The 27,121-nt window shown below is 35.4% G+C and overlaps 3 protein-coding genes across 3 annotated transcripts; all 3 read left to right on the plus strand.

The window, feature by feature from the left end:
• Positions 1–1,931: 1,931 nt before the first annotated feature.
• Positions 1,932–6,266, plus strand: LOC113493749 (hypodermin-A-like). Its single transcript, XM_026871752.1, has 5 exons — positions 1,932–2,735; positions 3,227–3,473; positions 4,677–4,932; positions 5,119–5,301; positions 5,857–6,266. The coding sequence occupies exons 1-5, from the start codon at positions 2,441–2,443 to the stop codon at positions 6,016–6,018; spliced, it is 1,143 nt and encodes a 380-aa protein (XP_026727553.1). The 5' UTR covers positions 1,932–2,440; the 3' UTR covers positions 6,019–6,266.
• A 3,063-nt stretch (positions 6,267–9,329) lies between these two features.
• LOC113493746 (facilitated trehalose transporter Tret1-2 homolog) lies at positions 9,330–14,574 on the plus strand. Its single transcript, XM_026871746.1, has 9 exons — positions 9,330–9,446; positions 10,665–10,894; positions 11,588–11,911; positions 12,179–12,296; positions 12,538–12,630; positions 13,384–13,584; positions 13,830–13,846; positions 13,998–14,180; positions 14,251–14,574. Exons 1-9 carry the CDS (start codon positions 9,407–9,409, stop codon positions 14,512–14,514), a joined length of 1,470 nt encoding a protein of 489 aa, XP_026727547.1. The 5' UTR covers positions 9,330–9,406; the 3' UTR covers positions 14,515–14,574.
• Positions 14,575–14,682: 108 nt separating this feature from the next.
• On the plus strand, positions 14,683–22,114 carry LOC113493745 (glycosylphosphatidylinositol anchor attachment 1 protein). Its single transcript, XM_026871745.1, has 11 exons — positions 14,683–15,075; positions 15,555–15,674; positions 16,469–16,628; positions 17,211–17,504; positions 17,778–17,892; positions 18,355–18,445; positions 18,939–19,182; positions 19,566–19,889; positions 20,037–20,319; positions 20,849–21,029; positions 21,566–22,114. The coding sequence occupies exons 1-11, from the start codon at positions 14,827–14,829 to the stop codon at positions 21,662–21,664; spliced, it is 2,160 nt and encodes a 719-aa protein (XP_026727546.1). The 5' UTR covers positions 14,683–14,826; the 3' UTR covers positions 21,665–22,114.
• The last annotated feature ends 5,007 nt before the right edge of the window (positions 22,115–27,121 follow it).

The following is a 27,121-nucleotide window of genomic DNA, read 5'->3' on the forward strand; positions in this document are numbered from 1 at the left end:
AAATTGGCACGAGAAAGAGTAGGCCTATGCAGCAGTGGGAGAACAAAGACAAATAACCACAAAACATCTGAGTAGATATAGGACAGCAACTTGAATTGCTAAAAGGCACGAGGGTGTTTGCCTCGTGCCTGGCCTAAATGCTTGTAGGATTATTCTCGGCAGAATCGAGTTTGTGTCAATCGGGATCGAGATAGCACTCTGGAAGTCGACACTTGCAGCATGTCGATAGATATATCGTTCGATACTACCATCTTAGGATCGAATCGAGAATCGAATCAGAGTAGGCGGCATCATCATGTCGGGTTGTGCGAATCCCTTATCATGGTTCAGCTGCAGGGCGTGCAGCTTAATGGCAAAAGTTTGCCAGGATTGATCTGGCTCTTTCTTCCAAATGCTAGTCTTGGAAAGGCACTGTATTTATTTACTCATAACGGGAAACTATTTAAGATGACTTTAAAAGAGGCGATGACCCCTGAGTTTCTTCTCAGGGTAGCCGGCAAATGTCGACTCCAGTTTATTTAAAAAATGTAATGTAAGCGTGATGACGTCTATCCGATTTGCACAGTTCATTATTTAATTTAAGTTCATTAACCAAAATAACTAACTCTAAGATAAGGTATTACTCCTGTTTTTTTTTAATTCCCTGACAGTGGCATATGACTGAGCTCCTACGACTGTTTGTATAGCAATACTTATTAACTCATTCTGACACAAAGGCTTGATGCTTAAGGCGTCACTGAGAAAAGTCAATATAAAAACTATGTTACTACTGTCTATTGATCAAATTATTTTCACTTTTTATTTTGGGTCCCATCGGGCTTTTTACAGTGTTTTGTTTTGTATGTTTCTGCTATCAGGTAATTTCAAATTACCCTTCTGCTTTTTACAAAAGGGAAAATAATAAAACTTAGAATCCTTTTATAATTTAGCTCACATGACGAAACGGTGTATTAATTAATACTCTCACTTGACAATCAGAATTCTTTTACCATTTTTCCACCTACAATTTTTTTATGAAACGAAATTAAACTCACAAGACTTGCTCCATTTGATTTTTAACTTTCAACTTTCAATCAACTTTCCACCCAAATAATAAATATTGCCATAAAACTAAAATTGTTTCTTATATTAGAGGATTTGCTTATAAATTGCTTTTGGGGCAAAGATACCTTGATTGGCAAAGTTGGCTTGTTTGACCGGTACCTAGCTTAACAAATTAAGTACCTATAGAAACTGTTAATATTCATATTTAGATGTTTGTAACTCCTGCACATTAATACGTACTCATTACTCTTGGAAGAAGTTGCTCAGCCAGGGGTGGACTTCCCCAGAGGCCGAGTAGACCCTGGCCTATGGCTGCGAAACTTGGGCGTTTTTCTTGCAGCGCCGTCGTCGCGGCAGTGAGACGTCTTGTGTGAACACACGTTATCTGTAAAACGTCAATAATATTTCTATAATCCCGTAAAAGAATAAAATGTTTAACGATTAAGATTATTGGAAGTTTGGCTCATGAATTTCTTTAGATTGAGTTTTTTTTTATGCGTCACAGATAATAAATAATCAACGATATAGATGAATACTGACGTTTGAGATATGCTTTTTAAGAAATCTCGTACTGAAAAGCTCCTACTGAAGTTTGTGGTGAGTTTGATTAATTTTAAATGGTTATAAGTACCAATAATAATATAAAAACTTGTTGTGAGTTGTGATAACATTATGCTTCAAGTTCGTTGAACGAATGTTATGTTGCAACATCAAATAATCCTAATGTATATACATTTCACAAGTAATAATACATTTCTTGTTACGTCTGATTGTTACGACCGTTTGTATCCAGAAGTCGATGTCTAAATGTAAAATAATAAATATCACAACTTACCAATAAAATCAGAAAGGATAGGAATGTTATAATTTTCATGCTAACAGCCATTTCATATGATACGATTGAACTTCATTTAATACCTAAACTTTAAATTCACAACATTGTAAGAAATCACTGCTTTCTCATTAAATTTTAAAAAATCTTCTTTCGCGCCACGTATTGGAGTTTAAATACTACAAATACTACTATACTCTTGAAATGATGCGCACTGTTGGTGAAGTCAGAAATACGGTAAAACTAAACACAATCGGTACGAAGTTTAATTAGTATCTAAATTGTAATTATTATGTCTTATCATTACAAAATACCTTTAAATATCACCACAAATGAATGGCGCACAAGTGCGATTGTTTCCGCTAAAATCTTTTATTTTTGTACTTTGCTCAATGGACGATTAACAGCGTTATCTTACATCTGATGCTCTATTTGCCATCATTTCCACCATTGTATTAACACCTGCATCAATGAGGGACAATTTTAGTATTCCTTACTTAGTAGACCATTGACACTTCGATGATAATTACGTCTTTTACAAAATAATAGAGCTGAAACAAAAATATGAAACATTTACTCTGCGCGTTGCAATTTTGCTTGGTTGTTTTAGTTGTCGACATACAGTCGCGCATTTATCCGAAGTATCCGAGAGAGGAGAAGAAGGACTATGATTGTAGTAGCCAGCAGGAGCCGGCCAGCAGTGAGTGTGACTCTGATAATGAAGTGAATACTGACAGCAGACAGCATTATGATGACTCCAAAGAGCACAGCGATGTGGAGAGCACGAAGACGGCTACTAATCCTACTGCCTGGGAAGTCGTCCGATACGAATCAAACCGGGAAGCTTCTACACAAATAGGTAATTATTATTATACAGATAGATGATGAAGGCCAGCAATTGTTTATCATTAAAGCTTCTATGTTTATGTCAGCTGAAGCAAACAGATGACAGATGTTTTGGAACACTAATCTCTGTAATTTACGCCGTGAGCAATGATAAAGTTGAATGACCACACAATACCACTACAGTCACGTGTTTTTCTTTTCGCTTATTTTCTAAGTGAGGAACTTAGAACTCCGCCTGGCAGAGAGTTCCTATAAACACAACAAAGTCACGATGACGCAAAATCACGTTTCAGTTCGAGTTCACTACGCGTTTTGCTTGTTGTTATTTGTCAGGAACTGACAATAGATGTCACTGACGGTCTTGAAAAGTTCAATCACACATATTATTTTGTATTTTTTCGTAAAAATACAAAATATTGTATTGCCGCACATAATATCTCTATTAGTTTAACATGTTCTTTTTAGAAAGGCCTATTATTTTATTTATTGTTTCTTGCTATCCAGTCGATACGTCAACTACAGCAACAACTACGGAAGAAGAAGAACCCGTTACCTACCGCATCCCCAGGGCCAGAACAAACGTAACCTGCCCTAACCAGGCGAACAGAAGCGAGGAGGATAACGAAGATATGGAGAGCACTCTCGTCGACTACCCTTTCTCCGTGTCTATACAAAAGAAAGGGGCACATTACGTTTCTGGCGCCCTGATAGATAAAAGATGGATTCTCAGTGTGGCCGGGGAGTTTTATAAGTGAGATGAATTAAGTTTATATTTATTTGATCCTCAATGTCTCTTGACTAGGCCGCGGCTTAGACGAGGTATCGGATACAGCTGTAAAATTCCTCCAGGTGTTAATCCAAGGTGTCTTTTATGGGGGTATCCATACCAAATTTTATCGAAATCGGTCCAGTAGTTTCGGGGTGAAAAGGTAACAAATATACACACATAACAACAAACTCGCATTTTTTCATATTTATAACGTAAGTGTCACCACAGTAATGAACACTTATTTTTCAGTGTTGAGATTTCTGAAACACAACAAAAAAAAATGACCCACGTCATGTACGCTAAAATAGAGCAATAAAAATAATCTTACGCCAATAAAAACTTAAATAAACTGTTTGTTTCAAGTATTAATATTTAGTGGAGATATTACTCAACAATAATAAAAGGCTATGAAGAGACTATCTTAATCATAGAACAAATACCTTCTGTGTTATTTTTGTTTCAAAATAATCATTACTTTTAAAATGAAAGTCATTCGAAACATTCTAACTTCTAACCACCAAAAAGCCTGATTACGTCACTATTCTACTACTTGATAAAAAATAGCTACCTCATACAAATAATTTATATTACAACATGAGTTGACTCCATAATAAAAAGTCACATAATGAGATCACTGTTCATCGTATCTTTCTATCATCTGACATGGCGGAAGTTGTGGGATTTAAGAGTATACCAAAATACTCGCTACTTGATCAAAATGCACAGCAAGGAATACAGTGGCCGACGAATAAATGAAAATTGGCTGGGAAATTATTTGGTTCGATCAGAAAGTTCAGAAAGTCACTTAAGTAGAGACTGAATAAATTAATAACCGACTTAGTATTACATGGATCTCACAACATTTTACCGCAGAACAACTGAGTTGCGATGGGATGTTTTTGATGGGAATACACTTCGTATTCTTCAAAGCATTTTTCCTACACAATTATTGGAAATTTAGTACGGAGCGGAACACTCATGGTCAATAAAATGATTTTCCATTTATTGTGATTGCAAAATGCTTAAAATAATAGGGATATTTTCAAATTTAATCCAATTACCATTCATTCATGGGCAATAAAACTGGAAATAGCAGCAGAATCGGGGCTCAGGTCGGACTAAAGACTAAAAAGGTGCCACCGCTGTAATTGGCCCTTGTCCTAATTTAAATTTTATATTTTTCAGTGTTAGAGAATCATTGAAACTATTCAGAGCGAGACTAGGGTCGGTGGACTGCAAAAAAGGTGGCTCTCTAGTCCCTATAAAGAGAATAGAAATCCACCCCTACTTCGTACCAGGGAAGCCGAACTTTGATATCGCCTTGTTAAGAATGGCGCTACCTGTTGACTATTCTGATGTCCTGCGACCTATCGGGGTCTCGAATATCAGGGGGAAAGTACTAGGAGCCAAGTTTATGACTACGTATTGGCCTAGAATTGTGGTAAGTGTTTTTCTGAATTTGTAAAATGTGAATAAGTAAAATGATTTCATTGCGATCGTTTAGCATGGAACATGTTCACTTATGTTTTCAGTACCATGAAACACGTAAAAGAGTCTCTTTCTTCTTCTACACTTTTATAAAGTTGGAAAAATAAGTTTTACTTTTACGTTTTTCTTTGATTTTTAGGTAAAAGGGCAGGCGTTGCCAGAAACAGCGAAAGAAAGAATAAAGTACAACAGTATGCGCGTCTCCACACAAAGGCTGATCCCAACCGAGACTTGTACAAAAGTCATGTTGGCCATGAACGAGCATTTGAACGAGTCTAGTTTATGCCTGAATCCCGTCTTAACGCACCACAGTATTTGTATGGTAATAATTTTGAGCTACCATTGCGTTTCCTGAAACATATGCGCGCCTGGTACAATTGACAGCCGGGTACTAAGTTTCCGCATCTAGTTTCGTAATTTGTTATCTGGGTCACATGCACATTTCCATATATTTTTTATGAAAACTAAACATCAATGAGTTCCAATCTTTATTGCGTTTCAGCGAGTATTGATTATATTATTGTCTTACGATACCCTGTTGGTACTTAATTTTACGTGTAATTACGGCCTCTACGTAACATTGGTAATTTAACACAACCTTTAATGCTTCAAAACGTTGACAAGGTTCTTTTATCAAGAGAGAAATTTTGTAAAAAGTATACCTCAGTACTTTCATTTAACAAAGATCCAAAAAACAACTTTCAGTCAGGTGCAGAAAAAATATATTATTTTGTTGAACTGTATTATTTATTTTATTTCGTAGGCTGTTCGAAGAAATAATGATATTCTTGAGTGCCATCGTAATAAATAAAGACCACGATTGTTTCCTCAGCATCTCATTGTAAGTCAACTAATAAATAATTCATCTCGTTCACAGCCGGATGCCGGGGCGCCAGTAGTTGCAGAAGATGGCTTATGGGGCATCACCTCCGGCTGGATAGCACCGACATGCCCGACATACGCCGGTCCTACGATATTCACACGACTCTCTTCATCATCCGTGCGCTCCTGGTTGGACATACATCTACTTAATGTTTAGGTTAAGGTCAACTATTTATTACCTCACCGCATGTCCAACATTGGTCGGTTACGACATTTTGATACAAGGGCAGCATAGAGATGTAAGATAACAAAATATACCGAGCACCGCGCGCCGTTGTTTTTGTTACGTTTGTACATCTTCTTTTAAAATATGAATTCCTAGTAGAATTCACAGCTGATTTTTGTTTCATCATGTCGTTTGTTATTTAACAGAGTTTAAACTTTAATTTAAAGTACCTATGTAATGTTAGTCTTAGTTAATGTTAGTCGAATAACGTTTAATAATTAGTTTTTCGAAAAAAGTAATTTGTTATTTCTTGAATAAAATATTTGTTGTTTTTAATAATATAATTGTTTATAATGGATTTTACCTCCGTCTGTGATGTACTGTGCTTACTTAGCAAAAATATACATAAAATAGTTTAATAAATACAATAAATAATACACACTATAACTAGGTTCTCATAAAACTGAAGAGTAAATAAATAATTATATTGTAGAAAAGGAAATAATTAACTGATTTAACTTGATGATTTTTAATCAGAATAACTATGTCTACATTTGCACAACTTATTTATAGAGTTAACAATGAAATCCAACAAAGAAAAATCCTAGAATAACCCCTGACGGGCCCCTTATTTTTGTATTCCTTTTTGTAAATAATAGAAGCAAAATAAAAAAATAAGTACCCTCTATCTACATTCCCATTCAAAATCTATAATACATATCGCTATATCTGTTTTTTTTTTCATGGGACTATAAGATAGGTCTTTAACTCCTTATATTATGTAGATGGTAAATGGTAGCAGATTCCACACGATTGCCAGACACCCACAATCAGTCGTAATAATAAAATCAGTAACATCGAAGCTCTCGAGTTTTATGCCGCCTTAGTATAAATAGGCAACATTGACGTAACAGTTGCGTGGATTCAAGTACGAAGTGACTACTGGCGATAATGGTATATAATTTATTTCTCACATAATAAAACGTATGCTCAGTATGATAGATACACTTATAATAAAAACAATGTTTAACAAGGACTTCAATTAATTATCAAGGTAGCTTAATGTGCCGTTGTAAAACGATGACATGATGTATGTAAATGACGTCAATCACGTTGCCGCTGTCGATGTCCATCAGTTATAAAAGAACTCCTACATTGTTTGAGCGCCTGGTACGACTGCGCGAAACTAAAGGGAAAAGTCACTAAACATTTTGTTTTGAAACTTTAATAAAATAAAATAATTTAAAAAAAAACAAAACTAAAATGTCTCAGATTTCTTCAATTTCATTTGAAGTGTTCATTTAACTTTATTTTATTTGTCTTCTTAAATTAACTTTTTTTGATATTTAAGTTTAAAAAAATATTATTGTTTTATTTTTTTTCAGACTGATTGTGTTGAATTTCGCAATATGTATAATGCAGGAAACATGACCAATAAATTCAAGCAAACCAAAAGCGTAATTGCTGAGTTTTCAAATAGAGTTTCTTGTTTATCATTTTAAAATTAATTTTCAACCTTACTATAGGTGTAGGACTGAATCTTAGTTTTAAGAAAAAAACATTTTACAAAAAGAAAACAGAAAGCAATTAAACAAAATTTACCTTGTTATTTAGATTTCTATGAACAAAATACAAACGCGAGTCCGCTCCATCTGTTTGAGATGTGTCACTATTCACCAAAAGGCGCTTCGAAGTACCAGGCAAACATAAATCGAAGAGATATGAACGCAAACGGTTTACCTACTGTATCGACGGGTGGCTTATTCTGTAACGCGTCATACCCACGTCAGATTTTATAATATACTTACCTATACTCACATATCAAGTTCAAGATCGACATAATTTTATCAGTCAATGCTTCAATTAAATATTTACGTTTGGGTAATAAACAGTTAATAAAACACAACCTAAGTCAAGAATGATAACAGATGTTGGCATTTGAAACACGTGAATAGGTTAGTTTATTTTATTGCAGTGACATTAAATAATCAAAGTGACATTGCAAATTATGTACGAATCACAAAAGGTGTAAGGACTAGCTACCGCTAAGTCTTCAAGTAAAATGTAGTTGAGGAAAAGAGATACCTGTCTAAGCAATAATGCGCTGTCTTGTTCTCATAGGTGCAACATTCGACTAGCATTTTGTGGTCCTAAATTGTTTTCTTATCAAATTTCGTTAAATTATAAGATGTATTATCGCTATTATGAGTGATCATGTAAAATAAAATGTTACCCAATACAAAATTTACAGTTAATTTGTTAAAGATATTAAATTATTTTAGATTTCTAATTAATCGTTTTTATTTAATTAATAATTTAATATACACGTGTTAAATGTGACATCATATGAAACATTGGCACATATGGCGCAATCCTATTCTCTACATTTTTTCATGTTATCTTAATTAAATAATTGTGTTTTATATTAATAGATTATATGATTTATTTGCAAATGCTTCTTTAAATTGAATCAAAGATTTTTGTTTATTCCAAGCTATCGACGTGTAAATTGACATCATACTTTTGAAGTTTTTTGGCTTGAATGAGAAATTGCCATAAATTAAAAAAAAAACAATATTTTCTCCAATGGGTAGTACCCATACAACGCACAAATAATTTCTAATCAATCTTGTAAATTCCTGATTCGAATGTGATGAAACATGGCTAAGGCCATCACCTATGACGAAAGTTCAGGTTAAGTTTTAGTGAAGAAAACAGCGTGAGGAAACTACAACACCTGAGTATGCTTCAAGGGTTTGTCTACGTTACGTCGGGCTTATGAGGGATTTCAACTCTGACAACAGGTTCTACATAAACGACTGGAAAGAAAAAAGACGATTCCTGTCTGACCTTGTAAAGCTGAATATCAGTTTTTTCAGTAGATGTGCTTACGTACCTGAACACCTCAATCCGGTGGCCAACACTGTCTAATAAATCCGTAACGGTAGTGAAAGATGTACAAATGATAGCAGGACCCATAATTTAAAATGCATTGATCCGTTTTAAAATAGTGTGGACCTCCTTATGACTTATGTATGACGTGGACGTCACTCATCAATGGACTGACCGCGCCAAATACTGATTAAGCTGTAAATGATCAACTCGTTGCTCCTGAAGTAGTATCTAGATTAAGATTATTTACAGTATCAGCAGTTGATAGCTAATGAAAAAAACCCCCTTCAAACATATAAAGTCTAGACAATTTGTCTGAGCTTCGCCGTACATTTGTACAATGATTTAGTTTTATCTAAGCACACGAGATAATTTGAATATTTAACAAGATATATAAGCAAGACAGCTTCCATAAACGTTCGCTGTTACTGGTGGTGCAGTAAGTGAAGGGTGATCTAATTTGTGGAGAATTGTGTTTACTATAAGGATGAATGGCATTGTGGTACAGATTTTGACAGCATTTTTACGTAAGCCTATTTTTCATGTAATTATCATAAACTGTCATAATCCGCATTTAGAATAGCTTAGGTATCGTTTACTCACGGGATTTAATCAGGATCGCCGGGTTTGTTTCTGATCGGAGTCCTTAATCATAATGCACTGACGTGGCGTTGGGATCGGGAGTTGAACAATCTTGATCCCCACGAAAATTCTACGTCGGTGTTATGAAAATTACCAGACTTTCGCAATCAATCAGCTTGAGAATCATCATCAATCAATCTAGAGAAATCCTTTATTTATCATCTATCAAAGAAGTTTTGATCCTTCTTTAGTAAATAGCTTTTATTGTTTATTTGTACTTTTTAATAATTTAATGTTTGTATCTCAATGGTGATGGTCAGCTAACCCCATCCATACCAATTTTCATCAAAGGTGATCCAAACATCTGAACGTGAAATGGGTACAAACATAGATAAATACTTACGAGTATTTATCTATGTCTAGGTATGAACCAGCCACCTTTAAGCTTATGTAATCCTAATAAAATCAATAATTAGGGACCTACCCTGGAGAGTAAAAGGAATCTTGTTCTTATTTTTTTTTTGTGGAAAAAACCTAACCTCCTGTACAAATTGGTTATATTGATACCTTTTAGTAACAAGTTGGATAGTTGAGTGTATTTGTAATGTAACAAATTTGATTTTAACAAAGTTAATTAGGCCATATTATTATATGTATGGAATGAATCCTTACTTCTGGTCAAACGCTCATGATAGTCACAGCAAAACTTAGGTCGAAAATACAACATATACGATAAGTTGAGCCAGACAGTATCTTTGGAAAACAGGCAAGAATCGATCGAGGGAAAAAACTATTCCATGTGGACGCTAACGAAAGGTGATCTGCCGATCTCCCTGAACAGGAAACTTATCGATATCTGTGTCTCAGTTTGCTTATCGACACATAAAGTGTTTTGCAAACAGTTATGGAACGCAGCATTCGTATTAAGTTACAAGACCGAATCCCGAACACCACGGTCTATTCCAAATTAGCAAGGGGTAACATTTTACATTGAGATTTTTGATATGGTTCTCACTTCTCACACACTCTCTTAATATTTATTTACCTACTTCTTGTTTCCCTCGCTAGCATCACCCTTTGGTTGACTGATAGAAAAACCACCGACAAATAAGTCCACCTTTAAACATTGATTTTGTATTAAAATTGTCATAATTTCTTTCCAGTTGCTGTGCCTACTTTAATGGTAGGTGTTGGAAATACATGGCCCTCATATACTCTGAAAACCCTGGAAAGAGAGGACTCACCACTAGGGCACCAGATAACCAAGAGTGATGGAAACCTCATAGCATCTATATCCATGTTGGGATCACTATCAGTGATCTTGTTCGTCGGGTACATTCTCGATAAAATTGGGAGAAAAAAGACTGAAATACTCAGTGGCCTTGCTTTTGCTGTAAGTATTTTAACCAGTGCCGTATCCATTAGGTACTTTAGGCCAGTGCCTAGGGGCCCACTATGAGCAAGGGCCCCAGCACTTCCGATTAAAAAATGAAAAAAAAAAACGGGGATTGCAAAAATTCCAATGTTGCTGTGGTATGAAAAAGGGGGCCCGAAACAAACTGTGCCTAGGGACCCCGAGATGGTTAATCCGGCCCTGTATGAAACACATGTCAATGAATGTATGCGTAGTGCAGAAGCAAATGACTAGATAACATTCAGTACACAAAATGTTGACGGTGATATTGTCTTGTCTAATATGTATGCTTCATCTATGGAACGTGAACATTCACGTGTCTCAATCACGTTTATTACTTGAACGCATCACTAAATAATGTCTTCTGAATATTAATGGAGTGTAAACTGCAAGTTTCTATTCTCGCAACTCAATCTACCTTCAACAATTCACTTTTAAAAGGAATTTAAATAATAGTTTGGTAACAATAAAACATATACAACCACCTTAAAATAAAAACTGCCGAGCCAAACTTGATAAAATTTATATTAGAATGATAGCTATTTCACGTTAAATGAAAAAAGAATGGTCAAATTTTATATTACGTAATATAAAAAACAGACAAATTTAAAGCCTCCTCGTTATTGAAGTCGCCTAAAAAAATATACCAATATTATTTTTTTATATTTCCAGCTAGCATGGTCTGTAATCACAGTCGGAAAAAGTGTAACACAAATACTGATCGGACGGTTCGTACTTGGAATAGGCGCCGGCTTGCACTTTGCAGCCAGCGTCGTCTACATATCAGAAATGAGTCAACCTTCGATCAGGGGACCTCTAATAAGTATTAACTCCTTCGCTTACAATATAGGAACACTATTATCCTATACTGAAGGCTGGTTCTGCAGCTATGAAGTCATCAACTACTTGAATTTGACGGTCGCTGTCGGCTTTGTGCTCCTGGTACTATGTATCAAAGAAACACCTGTTTTCTTGTTAAGAAACGGAAAAGATAAAGTAAGTTACGGTAAATAACGAACTGCCTAAACGTAATTTACATTCATCCTTTTTTAATTAAAAAAATATAAAGTTAGTATAAAAATAATACAATATTGTTATATTGTGCATACACACCTTTCTACCCTTCAAATAAATTAGTTAGTTTGAATAAACATTAGTCAAACTGACGCAAAATTAAACAAAAAAAAATACCGCATCGAAAAAAAGCAGTGGATTTGATATCATACTCCTTATTATGTATTTAAAATTTACGTTATTTTACAGGAGGCATTGAGTTCACTCAAATTTTATCGAGGTAAAAATACTGCAACCCAAGATATATTAGATGAACTACATTATATCCGAAGTCAACTAAATAATGAAAACGCCATCGACAGTCCTGGTACGTAAATTCGCATTGTTTACAGAATAACGTCGTATAAATAGAGAGTCAATCCTCTCTATTTGTTTCTTTCTCTCACAAACTAAAGTCAATGTAATAAAAAGAGACGCACATAACCTTTGAAATAATTGATGGGCGTGTCCAAGATTCACGATCTCTTTGTAGATGTTTGATCAGGTGCATTTTTTATTACTATACCTAATATTTATTTATATAATAATACGTAATATTTGTATTTCAGAAACTCATGAATTAAGTGAAAAGGAAAAACTAAAAGAAAACGAGATTGCACAAGAAAACATTACGAAGCAGAAAGGTGTATGGGAGACTTTGCGTAAGTTTATTACCGCTACATTAGTGCACGCGAAGAATATCAAGATAATTTCGAGTACATTATAATATTGTAATGTAATGTATTACGTATGTTCAACTCAACCACAAGTACCTATTTTCCCTCTCTTCGAATGTCTGAAGATTCAAAAGAATACGCCCACTAATATAGCATCCATATGCTTTATGTTCTCCTGGTAACTTCACTCGTAAGATTCGCAGTTACGTCGTCGACGAAATGGATGGCGTGTCAGCATGGTAGACGCCGTTCATCAAATTCAAATTGGCGCCATATCAAGATTTTATTTGCCAACCAATTCTCTCTAAACTTTATGCGTTCCTAGTACATTGAAACGTATTTGCTTTCCACATGCAGCATCGACGATGTTGCTCAACAAACATCAAATAAAACCGCTCGCACCCTGAGCTGTCATAATAAAATGATAGCTATAATAGAAGAAGTTTACATAGTTTATAGTGTTTATATTTTCTATGAATTTATGCGAATGTTAGTTAAATATTAATTACCTTTTACTGAAACTGTTTTTTTTTAACTGTTATCAGGAGCAGAGTTCAAGTATGTAACAAACATCTACAACATAAGTTTGTTTATTTGATAACAATATAAAACCTTATTATAAGGATCTCCTTAGTCCTGTCTAGTCCACGACAAGTTCCTGGTATTTGTTTACAAATACTGAGTTGAATAATTAAACAATGATACTATAATTCTTTAAAATACAACATTCTCTTTCAGGAACATCGAGAGCGTCGCGCAGGGCATTAACATTACTGGTAGTTCAAGTACTATTATCGATTTGCATGGGCATGCTCGCTGTTCAGGCCTTCGCTGGCCAGTTCTTCTCGCAGGCAGCCCCAAGTCTCTCACCAGATCTATGCTCGGTTATTCTGGCTATAGTCATGGCTCTGAGCTGTGGAATGTGTGTTCTTATCACTAACTAGCTGTTGCCCGCGACTTCGTCCACGTGGTTAGAATTTTCCCCGTTTTTTCCACATTTTCCATTGTATCTTCGCTCCTATGAATCGCAACGTGATGTTATATAGCCTATAGCCTTCCTTGATATATGGTCTATTTAACACAAAAAGAATTTTTCAAATCGAACCAGTAGTTCCTGAGATTAGCGCGTTCAAACAAACAAACAAACAAACAAACAAACTCTTCAGCTTTATATATTAGTATAGATTTGATACCTAGAAGGGTAAGGATAATTATTGATTTGAATTAAGCTCTCTGGATTTCATCAAATTTACATTTGTGCTTTAAACTGTATCCGACTTCATATAAAGGAGATTCTCGCTTGTACGCATAAGTTTCTTATCCGTAATCAGTTTAAATCCTTTTGTTTTCAGGTCTTAATGATATCAACGTGTATATTATCAGCTTTGTGCATGACCTGCGCGGCCACCATGCTGCGCTGGGCTTGGGCACCCGAGTGGGGTATACCTCTGTCAATGTTATTCTTCTGTATGTTTTACCATTTTGGTTTAGTAAACTTACCATTCGTGCAAATCAGTGAATGCATTCTGCCTCAGGTAATAAAGTAACAATTAGATAGGGGAGAAAACTAAAGAACAAATATAAAAAACAATTTTTCTTTTGCAGATTAATAGTTTTGTTACATCAATGATCATGTCTTCCATGATGCTTGGAAACTTTGTACTGCTGTTTTTATTCAAACCAGCGGTGGATGTTCTGGGTTTAGATGGAGTATTCTTTTTATTTGCTGCGATCGGCTTTGTTGCTGCATTAGTATCAACTTTATTCATGCGAGAGACAAGAAATGTTCCATTTGAAGTCGTTCAAATTAGCTTCGAACGAAGCTGTTTTTATCGAGGATATAAGTATGTAAACCCCATTGAACACTAAACTTACAACAAAACACTCTATATTTATTTAGTGTTAAAATAAAATGTGATATTTTTTTAATGTGTACTTTTAATCAAATTCCTAACCTTTTATATTTACAAAGATTAAAAGACTGGCAGTGTAAAGGAGAAAAAAGTTTCAACAAAGATGGCGAAAATGACAGTTGGACTTGTTTGACATTATTTTGACGTTTAGAGATAAACAGGAGCGGCGCGGTGGAGATTTTCTAGTCTTATTGTATTTTGTTGAATAAAACTCTATTAATAAGAAAAGAACTGGAGTTATTCTACAAAACTATATTTGTTTAACAAAATGGGTCTGTTATCAGACCCTGAATATGGTTCTGTGAAGTGGGTGAGGGTGTTGAAGAGAGTGCACGGACCTCTTTGCTTCTTATGCTATCTTGGTGCCCTTGGTTGGTTCTTCATGCTAGGAAACAAGGAGTTTAATAACGAGACATACTTCTCGGAAAATGCTCTGTTGCCTGGCTTAGTGACAAATGAATTCAATAGTGAACATACTGCAAAACAGTTCTTTAACGAACTTATGCAGGAGCTTGGGGTAATGTACACTTAATTCTATATTACCATACTTTTCCACAATTATAAACAACGGATGAAACCCTTACTAATAGAAAATAAAGTTTTTGTCTGCTAATAGTTAAAGAAATAATACAGAACATGCATGGTCCACAAATTGTAGATAAGATTACTCACAATGATTATATTACTCACTGTTTTAAAACTATTTCAGTTTGAATAAATATTTTTTATGAATTAAATAAACATTCTTGCACAAACTAAAGTATTTATAAAATTTTCTGACAGCTTCTACAGTATGTCCATTCAAAACTTTTTAATAAAAATATTGACATAATGCTTGATAATAATCATTTATGGTGCAAAAAAAAAAGTGTTTCCAAGGTCTCCAGCCACTTAACATATTTAAATCTGTAAAACAAAGCTGATATACACAATTTATGCTTTATTTAATATACACAAACCACAAATCAAAGTAATTATGCTGCAAATAAATTTTAGGATAAATATGAAGATGCTGAAGAGATTCCAGTGCCTTGGCTGGTCGGTAAGATGTCACAGCTGCATCTCGAAGTGTACACACATAACTTTACTCTTAACTATCCCTTGGGACAGGGCCAAGTAAGTTAATATTAATTGATATAATATAATTGGACATAGTTATGCAAACTAGAACCAATACACCATAAACAGCCTATCCACATATGTAACTCAATTTCACTCAAAGTGTGGGTTGGTTCTAGTTTGCATAACTATGTCCAATTAAAAAAAAATACTACTCTGCCTAGTCTATAGAATTTGCCTTTCCATGTCTTCTGTTTATGCCTCCAATGGAAGGCGCAAGTGTCAAATGGGACCGTATTGCTGAGACTTTGCTGTCTTTATGTCTTTTATCAGGCTGTATATCATGGTTTATTTACATATCTTTGCTCTATCAATGAATATGTACTAAAATAGCTAATGTTTAGCTACAACTCCAATAAAAAGTACTTTTCAAACTGCAACACTGCATGGTTCAATGTATGGGACACTTCGTGCGTGAGTCCGACTCGCACTTGGCACATTTTCTAGTTATAGAACCTATACCTATATCTATACCTGAAGTATTGCTTACATACTAATTGATCTATTGACACATAAAACAATAGTATACTGATAAACAACTGTATGGTTAAATATACATTCATATTTTCAAATACTTCTTGACATCATCAGCATTGTTTCCAATAAATCTCATTTAAATGCTTCTTGAAAGGCAAGGAAGAAAAAGTGTTATTTGGAATGTTTAATAGCTGCAATAAAATCACTTTTACCGAGTTTCTTATTGTTCGCGAGAAATTATGTACAACCTCCATAATATTTAGCTATTATGATTACTATTATACTTTTTTAAACGTGGCCCTAACATGTTCAAGGTTTACAAAGGCACCAACGTGTACGGTATACTGCGGGCCCCCCGCACGTCATCCCTGGAGGCTCTCGTTGTAACTGCACCGTTCCGGTCCATGGACTCCCACCAGAAGGGGACCGCGGCTGGCATAGCTCTCATGTTAGCCTTCGCTAAGTTTGCAAGACGTGAGTATTGGATATACATTGATAGCTGAACCAACGGTTTTATATAATTAACTAACTGTCCCAGAAAACGATGATTTGCTAAAGCGCAAAAAAATAAATTTATTAGGGGGAACAAAAATAGATGTTGTTCGATTCTCAGAACTACCTAATATCCACATAAAATGTTATGAGAATCGGTCGAGCAGTTACGAAGGAGTCAATCAATTTCGTATACCGTGACAGGGTTCTAAGTGGAGTGAGATATGAAATCGAGAGACTTGACGTGGTGGAATTAAAAATTAAAAAAACCTCCGATTAAAAACCGCATCGAAATCGGTTCAAGTGCCGTAGCATAACTGTCTGACTGATATGGACACATTTATAGCGGTCAATCTTAAAACACTCCTCTCTTTACGACAGGGTTAACAAAATAAAAATAAAATGTTTATAAAATGTATTATGGCAATTTTGTTGCTCCTGATATTTTTTTTTCAATAAACGTAGGAGTTACTCTTGCTCTCCGTTTTTAAATTATATAAGTGAAGGAATACCGATGCAGTCAATTTCTTTTATCTGCTTACATTTTCGATTTCTTTATTTCAGCACAAAAATATTGGGCGAAAGACATAATATTTCTAATCACTGAACACGAGCAACTAGGAATGCAGGCGTGGTTGGAGGCTTACCACGGCTTGCATAACGACGCAGAAACATTTCACACTAGTCTTGGCAGTTTCTGGAAGCCTGGTACTCCCAGTTTGGATCTAAGGAAGTTTATGCCTGGCTTTGAATGGGTTGGCGGGGACTATAAGAAGTGTTTGGATCCTGGGACATTGAAAGGACGCTCGGGGTCGATTCAGGCAGCTATTAATTTGGAGTTCCATACGCCTAAAATAAGTAAGTTTTAACTAGCTGTAGCCCGCTAGCCCGCCCACTATAAATCGATAAACTATCCTGTGTTAATCTCGGTTTTAAATTGTATTTTTACCAAGTTTTATCTAAATCCGTTTAGTAGTTTTTGCTTGAAAGAGAAACAAACATCTATACACTTAAACTTTCGCGTTTTTAAAGTAGGTTTTACTTAAAATGTTGGATGTCTATTGAGCTTACTTTATTTAGCTAATCATTTTAATCTGATGACTGAATTAATTTACGTTGTTTTATTTACAGAATACATAGAAGTGAAAATAGAAGGTCTAAACGGGCAGCTGCCGAACTTAGATCTCGTTAATCTAGTCCACAAGTTATGTGTCAAGTCAGGGATACACCATTCTTTTAGAAACAGGTAAGAGGAAATAAGATAAAGAACCGAGAAGTAAAGTATGAATATTAATTCAATGGTTCTGAACTATTTTAAAGACGGTTCATAAATGACCTTATTCGTTTAACGAAACGAATTTTACGGATTTTATCGCGGTTTAATTTTTGGTTTTAGTTCCCGACGTTTCGACACCTTTGCAGGACCATAAATAATTAATTAAAAATATGAAGGTAGAACGAGCAACATCTTCTGTCAAGACGAACACCATCTCAGTCTGCCCGTGACCATGATACCTGCAAAGGTGTCGAAACGTCGGGAACTAAAACCAAAAATTAAACCGCGATAAAATCCGTAAAATTCGTTTCATTTCAATGTCTAACATTCGCGTAAACCTAAGAAACCACTACTGTACCGGTTGCTTTTGTATGGACTTCGAGAAATTCTATAGCTGTCCGTTATACGTTTCATTTTATATTTCTTGTCCAGTTATTCGTGGATCCGTGGCCGCAACAAAATGGATGAGTGGATGAACGGTTTCTGGACCATGTTTGAGATGGTCATAGCTCAGATTGACGGCGTAAGTACAATTATAATAAGTTTACTAACTTATACCTAGATATTTTTTCTGAATAATTTCTAAGATCCCCTTATGAAGAATCATAATTTTAGACGTTCTTAAATGTGTAACCGTCGTAAACAAGGACGTTAAGCGTCTTCTTGTCTTTGTTAAGTTAAAAAGAGAGGCAACTACATCTTTTACAGTCGGTACGGGTCTGACAACCAGTCTTATCAAGGGGTATCGTGTTGACCAGGTAACTGGGTTGAGGAGGTCAGACAGGAAGTCGCTCTTTATAAAATACTGGTACTTACTTAGCTGCATCTGATTTGACTGGAAGCCGACCCCAACATATACCAAAAACTTTTTTTTGTCTTAAAGTTTTGGAGTTTCTTACCGGTTTTCTTCCAGAGGAAATCACTGTGGAACCGCGTTCCTAGAGTCAATCATTCAACATTTCAAACCTATCTCAGAAAGCCTACTTTAAATAAACCCATTTAATCTTCCACATCAGGTCCCAGACGGCAACCACGGTCTGTTCCACCGCTTCGGTATAGAAGCCGTGACCCTGGAGGGTCGCGGGCCGGCGGACTCCGCGGGCGCGGCCCCTCGCGCCCACTCGCTCTCCACCGCCAACTTCTACAGGCTCGGGGTCGCGCTGGAAGCTATACTCCGCTCACTCAACAATCTGCTGGAGAGGTTCCATCAGAGCTACTTCTTTTATTTGCTGGCGGCTACGAATAGGTTTATTTCTATTGGTGAGTTTTTTTTATTGGTCACTACAAAGATGATTGGATGCCTCCGTATTTTTTCTTTTACTTTGTGTTCAATATTTGTTTGTGTATTTCGAAGCCAGAAAGCTCAAATAGAGATCTGGAAGGGAAAAGGGAAGACCTTTATCCAGTTCTGGGCTATAAAACAGGCTATATAAAAATACCTCAAAAAGTATTGCTGACTTTGATACGAAACAACCTTATGTCCTCAAAACTTTCTCTGTTAGTATTTTAAAAGATCAGAGCGTATTGATGGTAAAAATATTTTTCTTAACACGCGCAAAAGACGACGTTCCGTTTTCTTTATATTGTCCTCTTTAGATGATTATTCATTCAGAAAAGTTTATATCCTACTTTTAATTTTCCAGGCCAGTACATGCCATCGCTATGCCTCCTATGCGTGGCCATGCTTATCCGTGCGCTATCACTATGGGTCTCCATACAACAAGATGGCGACGAAGAAACAGACAAGCAGACAAACAAACAAGACACGAAAACAAAATCACCGAAAAAAGACAAAGATTCTGATTCGGAAATACCAGGCGACGAGAAAGTTGAGAAAGTTAAACCTAAACAGAAGAAAGTAAAGGATGATTCTAGTATGAGTGTTGTGAATATTGGCACCAATTACTTGTCGGTACATTTGATTGGATACGCCGTTATGAATTCACCGATCATTTTGAGTCAGATTGGTAAGTCTCAATTTTATTATTTCCAAACATTTCTTTATGACTGTTTATCGATCGAAAGATAAGCCAAAAACAGAACGACGCGCGAAACAAAACAAAAAAAAAGCTTCATGGTTGACAATTTTAAATAATTATTCTTTATTTTTTCAGGTGCCAAATTCAACAAACCATCTGAAGTGTCAGTATACTACGGTTTAATCGGAGTATCAATAATACTGACAATCATAACTCCATTCCTACCCCGCGTACTACGCAAGGGTCGCATAACTTACGAGGAGTTATCTCTAGTCAACATACTACTGTTAATAGAGCTCTCAACAGTGTGTCTGAGTGTGGGCATGCAGAACTTCCCCTTAGGCCTGACTATAGCGGTCGTGTACACGCCTTTAGCGCTCATGTGCAGCGTGGTCGTGTATGGAGGCGGAAAGGGACGGTGAGTAAAACTTTCGTTTTTATGCTCTCCTGGTACAACAATATACAGGCATGACCTTGAAAAATAACTGGTTTAGTAAAACGTATCTAAAGAAGACCTAAAATTGTGTTGTTGATTGAAAAGTTGCGTGGCACTTTCGATATATGGATAGAAATTGTAATTTTATTATATCACGTGTGGATGATGCTTTGTCTGAAAACAGTCGTCGAAAGTGTTTTACAGAACAAGTGGTAGCTCCGTCAACTTGTACCCACCCCCTTGTGACTTTAAATATCGGATATCAAACCTTGTGTCGTCGTTGTTTGATACCAAAGTTTGGCCTTTGTTGAGTTTTATTGTAAAATCAAACGACGACCAGATTCAGCACAAAAGCGTGCATGGATCACACAAATGCTTGTCGAAATCACGACACGTCGCGCACATCTTAGCTTTCCACTGTCTCAATAAATAATAAGAAATATAAATTTACACAGTGCATAACAATTACAATATTACTAGTATATTTACTGTATCCACCCAACACTCTCAGAGCCACGTACCTGTTCCTGCGGCGGCTGGTGTGCCTGCTGGTGCAGCCGCTGCTGGCGGTGTCGCTCGCCATGATCGCCTTCAGCCGCGTGCTGTTCCCCGAGGAGGGCTTCCTGGACATGATCAGTCGAGGGTCTGATGCCGCCATGCAGGCCACCATGTTCTCTATAGTGGATTCTATGGTAAGCTTCTATAAAACAGCTAAGTGTACTTAGGAAGCGGTGAAATTGGGTGCTGTCCAATGTAATTTGATCTTTAAAAAGAGTTACTTAATAGCTTAATTCGATTAAATGACTTTTCTTTGTTAAAATAACAGTAAACGTCTGTGGTAAAGTGAATCAAAGTTAGGTAATTACTAAATCAAAATCGTAGAAGTGTCAATGTATAAATATAAACGTTAAATGAAATGTTATTGCTTAACATTTTAATTTAATTCACTTCTTGGTCGCTCTTAGCGATAAGACCGCCTATTTTGGCACCATGTAACTATTATGTTTGTTAAATCCCATATCATGTATATGGGATTTGACAAACATAATAGTTACATGGTGTGCAATAACGAATATTCTACTCATCTATCTTGCCGAAACACAAAAGAGATAGTAAGCCTCTTTTGTAAACTATACTGTGTTCTCGTCTCACGATAACTCCCTATTTTCGCAACTATATTCTCCATAGTAAATTGTTGAAATAAATTCCTTATTCTTAATGTTCACAGATATACGGCAACTGGTTATTCAACCTCACAACAGCTGTGATACTGCCAATATGGATACTATTTTGGCAGATTCTCAATATAAAAGTAGAAATGCCTTAGAACAAACCAAATATACTCTCGTATGTATCAACGATGCATAGCTAAATGTCGCACTTAACTGTCACGTTGTTTTTGTAACTCAATGGTAATTGAGAAATAGTAATTATTAGATTAAACAAAAATACCCCCGTTTTTAAATGTCATTCCATTCAAATTTTATCAAAATCGGTCTAGCCGTTTTTATAGTTGGAAATTGCATTATTATCGGGTTTGGAGCTACCCTGAAACCTTCAGCCTGCTAGCTTTTCGGGAAGTGCCTCAAAATTGAGTTGCAGAATCGAATCGAAACGACAAACAAACAAGCAAGAAAAGTGAGTGAAACGTGGGAAAATAGATATTTTAAAACGTGACTTGGCTAAGTATCGTTCGTACATACGGCCGATAGACTGTGTAAATCGAGTCGGAGTACAAACAAATTTAGTATTAATAAATAATGTTAAACTTAATATAGTTTAAGAGTTTTATTTTCTACTTACCTCTCAGTCTGACCTCAAAATAAGTATCAAGAGTCGCGCGAATTAAGTTTCTTGAAGCTTATTTTCTTTTATTCGTTCAAAAAGGATTATAAACTTAGTAGCTAGTGTTTAGTTTTTTGCTAAATTCACAGTAACTATTGATTTTGATATTATCAGAGTTGCGAATCCGGTATGAATCTCATAAAAACGGAAACATGTTAATGAGGCACTGCAGTCTGTCCCAAGGTATCTGGCACAAGGCTGTATCTCATGAACCGTGATAGCAAGTCCGTTGAAATTTCTCACAGATGAGACATTTCTGTTACCGCCATAATGACAAATGCTAAAAATGAATATCGAAGTTAAGCAACGATCATAAATACGTTCCCCAAAATTTATTTCTCACCCAACCACTATACTTTTCTTTAGCCAATTTGCGCCGTTGCACGGAACCCACAGTGTCGCGAGTCCGGCTAGCACTTGACCGGTTATTCCACTCAATAACGCATCGGTCAGTGATCCTGCAAGAAACCAGGCCAAGGACTTCGAGATCAATTTCAGATCAATTCAAGATAGACAGAACAAATTATACGTTGAATAAATTAAATTATTTGCATGAAACAATTGACTAACACCCAACTACAGTGATTCAGGGCAGAAATTACGAACTGAGGTGCCGAAGAAATGCAACTCAAATACTGCGATACCGCTTTTGAGTTTAAGAAATTCATGTGTCTCTACTTTCTAGTTTTATAGCACTGATAGCCTAGTGGTAACTTAAGACTGCCAAATCAAAGGTCGTATGATCGAATCCTGCATCCGGCATGCACTTTACGAAGTTCTTGTGCGTATTACAAAGTAATTATCACTTTGGTAATGACGTTATGGTGAAGGAAAACGAAAAATGTAACAAATAAGCAGAATGTCAATTGTATGATTAACTTTGATTCCGAGTGTCTTTGTGCATGTAGCTCTAACGTGTGTGAAAAACTAACGCGACAAAAGGCTTTAGTGCGGAGGTCGTTCATTAAAAAGCACTAGCAGAACATTAATTGTGAATTTTACTTTAACATTTTATTTACACCATTACTCCACTGTAACTAGATTAGTTAAGTAAAGTAGTTAAGCGGAACTTTTGTAATAATTATAAATCACAATTTATTATATTGATTTATCGACTCGCGGAGCGGGAGTCGCGCCTAGGTATGGTTGGGTTCGAAACTAGTCGGGCTATCCCAATAAATACGTGCGAGTTAACCTTTATTCAATAAAATAATAATGATTCCGTCTCATGACTACAATTCCGTTCTTAGGTCTTAAAATACTAAGTCATTGAAATATTTAATATCTAACATCCATCCAGTCAGTCAACATTCATTGGTATTCTATAGTCGTAATTAATTTCAAAGAGACGTTATCGGTACTATAATGACTTCCTGACCTAATTTCGGCGGTACAGTCGCGACAGACGTATCTATACACAAGTATATGAAGCATGTGGTGCCTCTATGATCACTTTTGTAAGTACATATTATCTTTGTAAAAAAAAAACCGGTTGTGACCTATCGCAACCGGATTTTTAGGTAATCATGTGTACTGAATACCAAACAACGTATTTTTTATTTATTTATTTTTTAACTCAAATATGTCCTTACAACTAGCTTTTAATCTCATGCGACAGATAAAATAAACATTGCTGTAATTAACTTTGCATTTACAAATAAAATCTATAACTATAGGTAATTGTTAGCTAGATTTGTAGATCGATTATTATTTTCCTCTGTAAATATAATGGTTATATTAATAACTAACAATAGTAAGATTGACTGTAAAAGGTTGATTGTTCAAAGAGTTTTATTTTTTAATATTATAAATATAAAACAAATTGTAATACAAATCAGAACTCATACTTATAAACACGTTTAACATTTGTTAAAATACCTTCTTGCTTTTATCTCTAAGCAAGACCTAATAATACATTTCCTCTCGGCTCCACCGTGCACCGTCACAGGCGACATCAAGTGCGATAAAAATATGTCACATAGTACAATCCCAGCTGTTTCTAAAGCGAACCTCGTCGCTACTCATGGTTGTTTTTAGTTTTTGGGTTGAAAGTGACACATATAAACACAGCGGGAGACATTATAAATGACCTTGGTAAATAACGCGTATCATGCCTCTTACCCAAGTTCCGAGGCCAAGATTACAAAACCAATATTGAGAATGATGTGCAAAAATCATTGAGACTGCGCTGGGGCCTAAACTTAAACTGTTGCAATTTTAGGACAGAGGTCGCTCGCTTTGAAAACTGCTATAATACTGCTTGAAGAGGCAATGGATGATTGATAGCAATAACTTTATTGCCCGGATACCCGAGTGGCAGTGGTAGGTAATAGGTCACCAAGGCAATCCCAGTGTGCGTATGTCGCGGTTTTGACCGCCGCGTTTGACAAGTACTTTCGCGATCCACGCATGCTTGTTCTGAGTTTTGGTCCTTTTGTGTCTTTGCTAATCCCTTGCGACACAAGGATTAAATTCCTTAGTGAAGGAGGCGATATTAAAAAAAAAACCAGATTGGTGAGTTCTTGACTCCATTCATCCATCGCCAATGCATTAAGTCTAAGCACAGCAGCCAAAGCTCCGCTCATGGTAACTGAAGGGACCTCTTCGAAAACAAAAGTTCAACGGTCAAATACATTGTACTCGTTGTACTTTAGGATCACTGAAGATTGATTAGTTAAAATTATCTATATCAATACAAGATAGGCTTAATTCAGAATATATCGCCTTATCATAGATAAGGTATGCCTATACATAGGTGTGACGTGAGCCCAATACTTTGGTATTGTTCTCCATTTAGAGAGCCTACCACCGCCTCTTATAGTACCAATCTATATCCCACTGCTGGACACAGGCCTCTTAGAGTAACATTATTACAGTTATGAAAGCGTGACAACGCTAAGTAGTCATATGTGGCGATTGGAATATAAATGTACTAAAAGAAACCACACAGAAGAAGGATTTAATGTCAGTGCTCAAGAACTTTAATTTATCGGCTCACATAAACTTGCCGACTAGAAAAAAAACTAGTATTGATCAAATAGCCAGCAATATTTCATCTAAGGACGTAAATGCTAATATACACAACCTCGCTCTCTCAGATCACGATACTGGTCAATCACTTACATTCTACCTTCCAAGTAATAAAAAAAAGGTTGAAACGGTAAAGTTTTGGTATGAAACTGTCAGAGATTTTAACAAAAGTAACATCAATAAATTCTTAGAATGTATATCAGCTTTAAACTTTGATGAAGTGTACAATGAAATTTGCTGCAATAAGTCATTTAACGTTTTTCACGACCTTTTCACTCTTTTTTTCAAATTATGTTTTCCCGAAATACGCGTTAAAAAAGGCAATAAGCCAGTAAAGAATAAATGGATAAGTAAAGGATTGAAATTATCATGCATTAAAAAACGAATATTATATTATAATTATCAACATGATGCTATAAGTAAAAATTATTATAAAAAACGCTACCAAACATACTCTAAAATACTAAAAAAATGTATATTAAAATCTCAACAAATAAATAATGATAAATTCATTTCTAACTCGAACAATAAATGTAGAGCAACATGGTCCATTATAAAAAACAAATTTGATAATTCTGCTGATAAAAGTAATATTGAAAAATTAGTACACAAAGATAAAACTATTAATAATCCTGATGATATATGTAATCATATTAACAACTATTTTATAGAACTTACACATAAAAATAATTTTGATGAATCAATTAATGACTTGAGTAATATAAACATTACCGCACAAAGAGATAGTCTGTTTTTAACCCCAGTAACTATGAACGACATAATAAAAATCATTAACTCTTTGAATAATACACCCGCTACCGGCTATGATGAACTCACAACAAAAATAATAAAACTAAGTGCTAAGTATATAGCGAGTCCACTTAGTTACATAATTAATTTGTCGTTAGAACAAGGAGTATTCCCTGATAGATTAAAAGTATCCGTAATTAAACCTCTTTTTAAGAAAGGTGATCGTTCTAACGTTGATAATTACAGGCCAATTACATTAATACCAATCATAGCAAAGATTTTTGAGAAAGTAATGCATGATAAGGTTAGTAGCTATATCAATAAACGCAACATTCTAGATGAAAATCAATTTGGATTTAGAAAGAAAAGCTCGACTACACTCGCCTGCTTTACTTTAGTTAAACAAGTTACAGAAGCTCTTAATGATAAAATTTCGACGTTATCAGTATTTCTAGATATGAGCAAAGCTTTTGACTTTGTTTCTCATAAACGGTTACTATTTAAACTAGAGAAGTATGGAATTAGAGGAAAAACACATGACTGGTTTAAAAGCTATCTATCGAAACGGCACCAAACAACAGTTCTCTCAAAATTAGAAAATAACTTGAATATTACATACAAATCGAAACTGAAGCCTAATAATTGTGGAGTACCTCAAGGCAGCATTCTAGGACCACTCTTATTCATAATTTATATTAACGATCTTTGCAATAACCTAAAACATAAATGTACATTGTTCGCTGACGACACAACCCTAACCATAAGATGCATAAATAAAAATAAACTAGAATTTGAAACTAATAAGGAATTACAAAAAGCAGTGCAATGGCTGGAACAGAATAATCTACATGTAAACTTAAATAAAACTAAATTAATAGAGTACCAAACTAAAAATTCAACTACCAATCATATTTCAATTCAATATAATGATACTATTTTGCAGCCAGTAGAATCGACATTATTTTTAGGTATATTAATTGATAGCAAATTGAATTGGAAGGCACATGTAGATAAAGTATGTAATAAATTAGACAAATTTGTATTTGCACTTCGTAAACTAAGACTCACAGCTAGTAAAGCAGCAGTCCTAAACGCATATCATGGATACATCTCGTCAGTGCTGCGCTACGGCCTAGTTATATGGGGCAATTCAGTAGAT

Source organism: Trichoplusia ni, chromosome 5 (genome assembly GCF_003590095.1).
Source record: "Trichoplusia ni isolate ovarian cell line Hi5 chromosome 5, tn1, whole genome shotgun sequence".
In the NCBI taxonomy this organism is placed as follows: domain Eukaryota; kingdom Metazoa; phylum Arthropoda; class Insecta; order Lepidoptera; family Noctuidae; genus Trichoplusia; species Trichoplusia ni.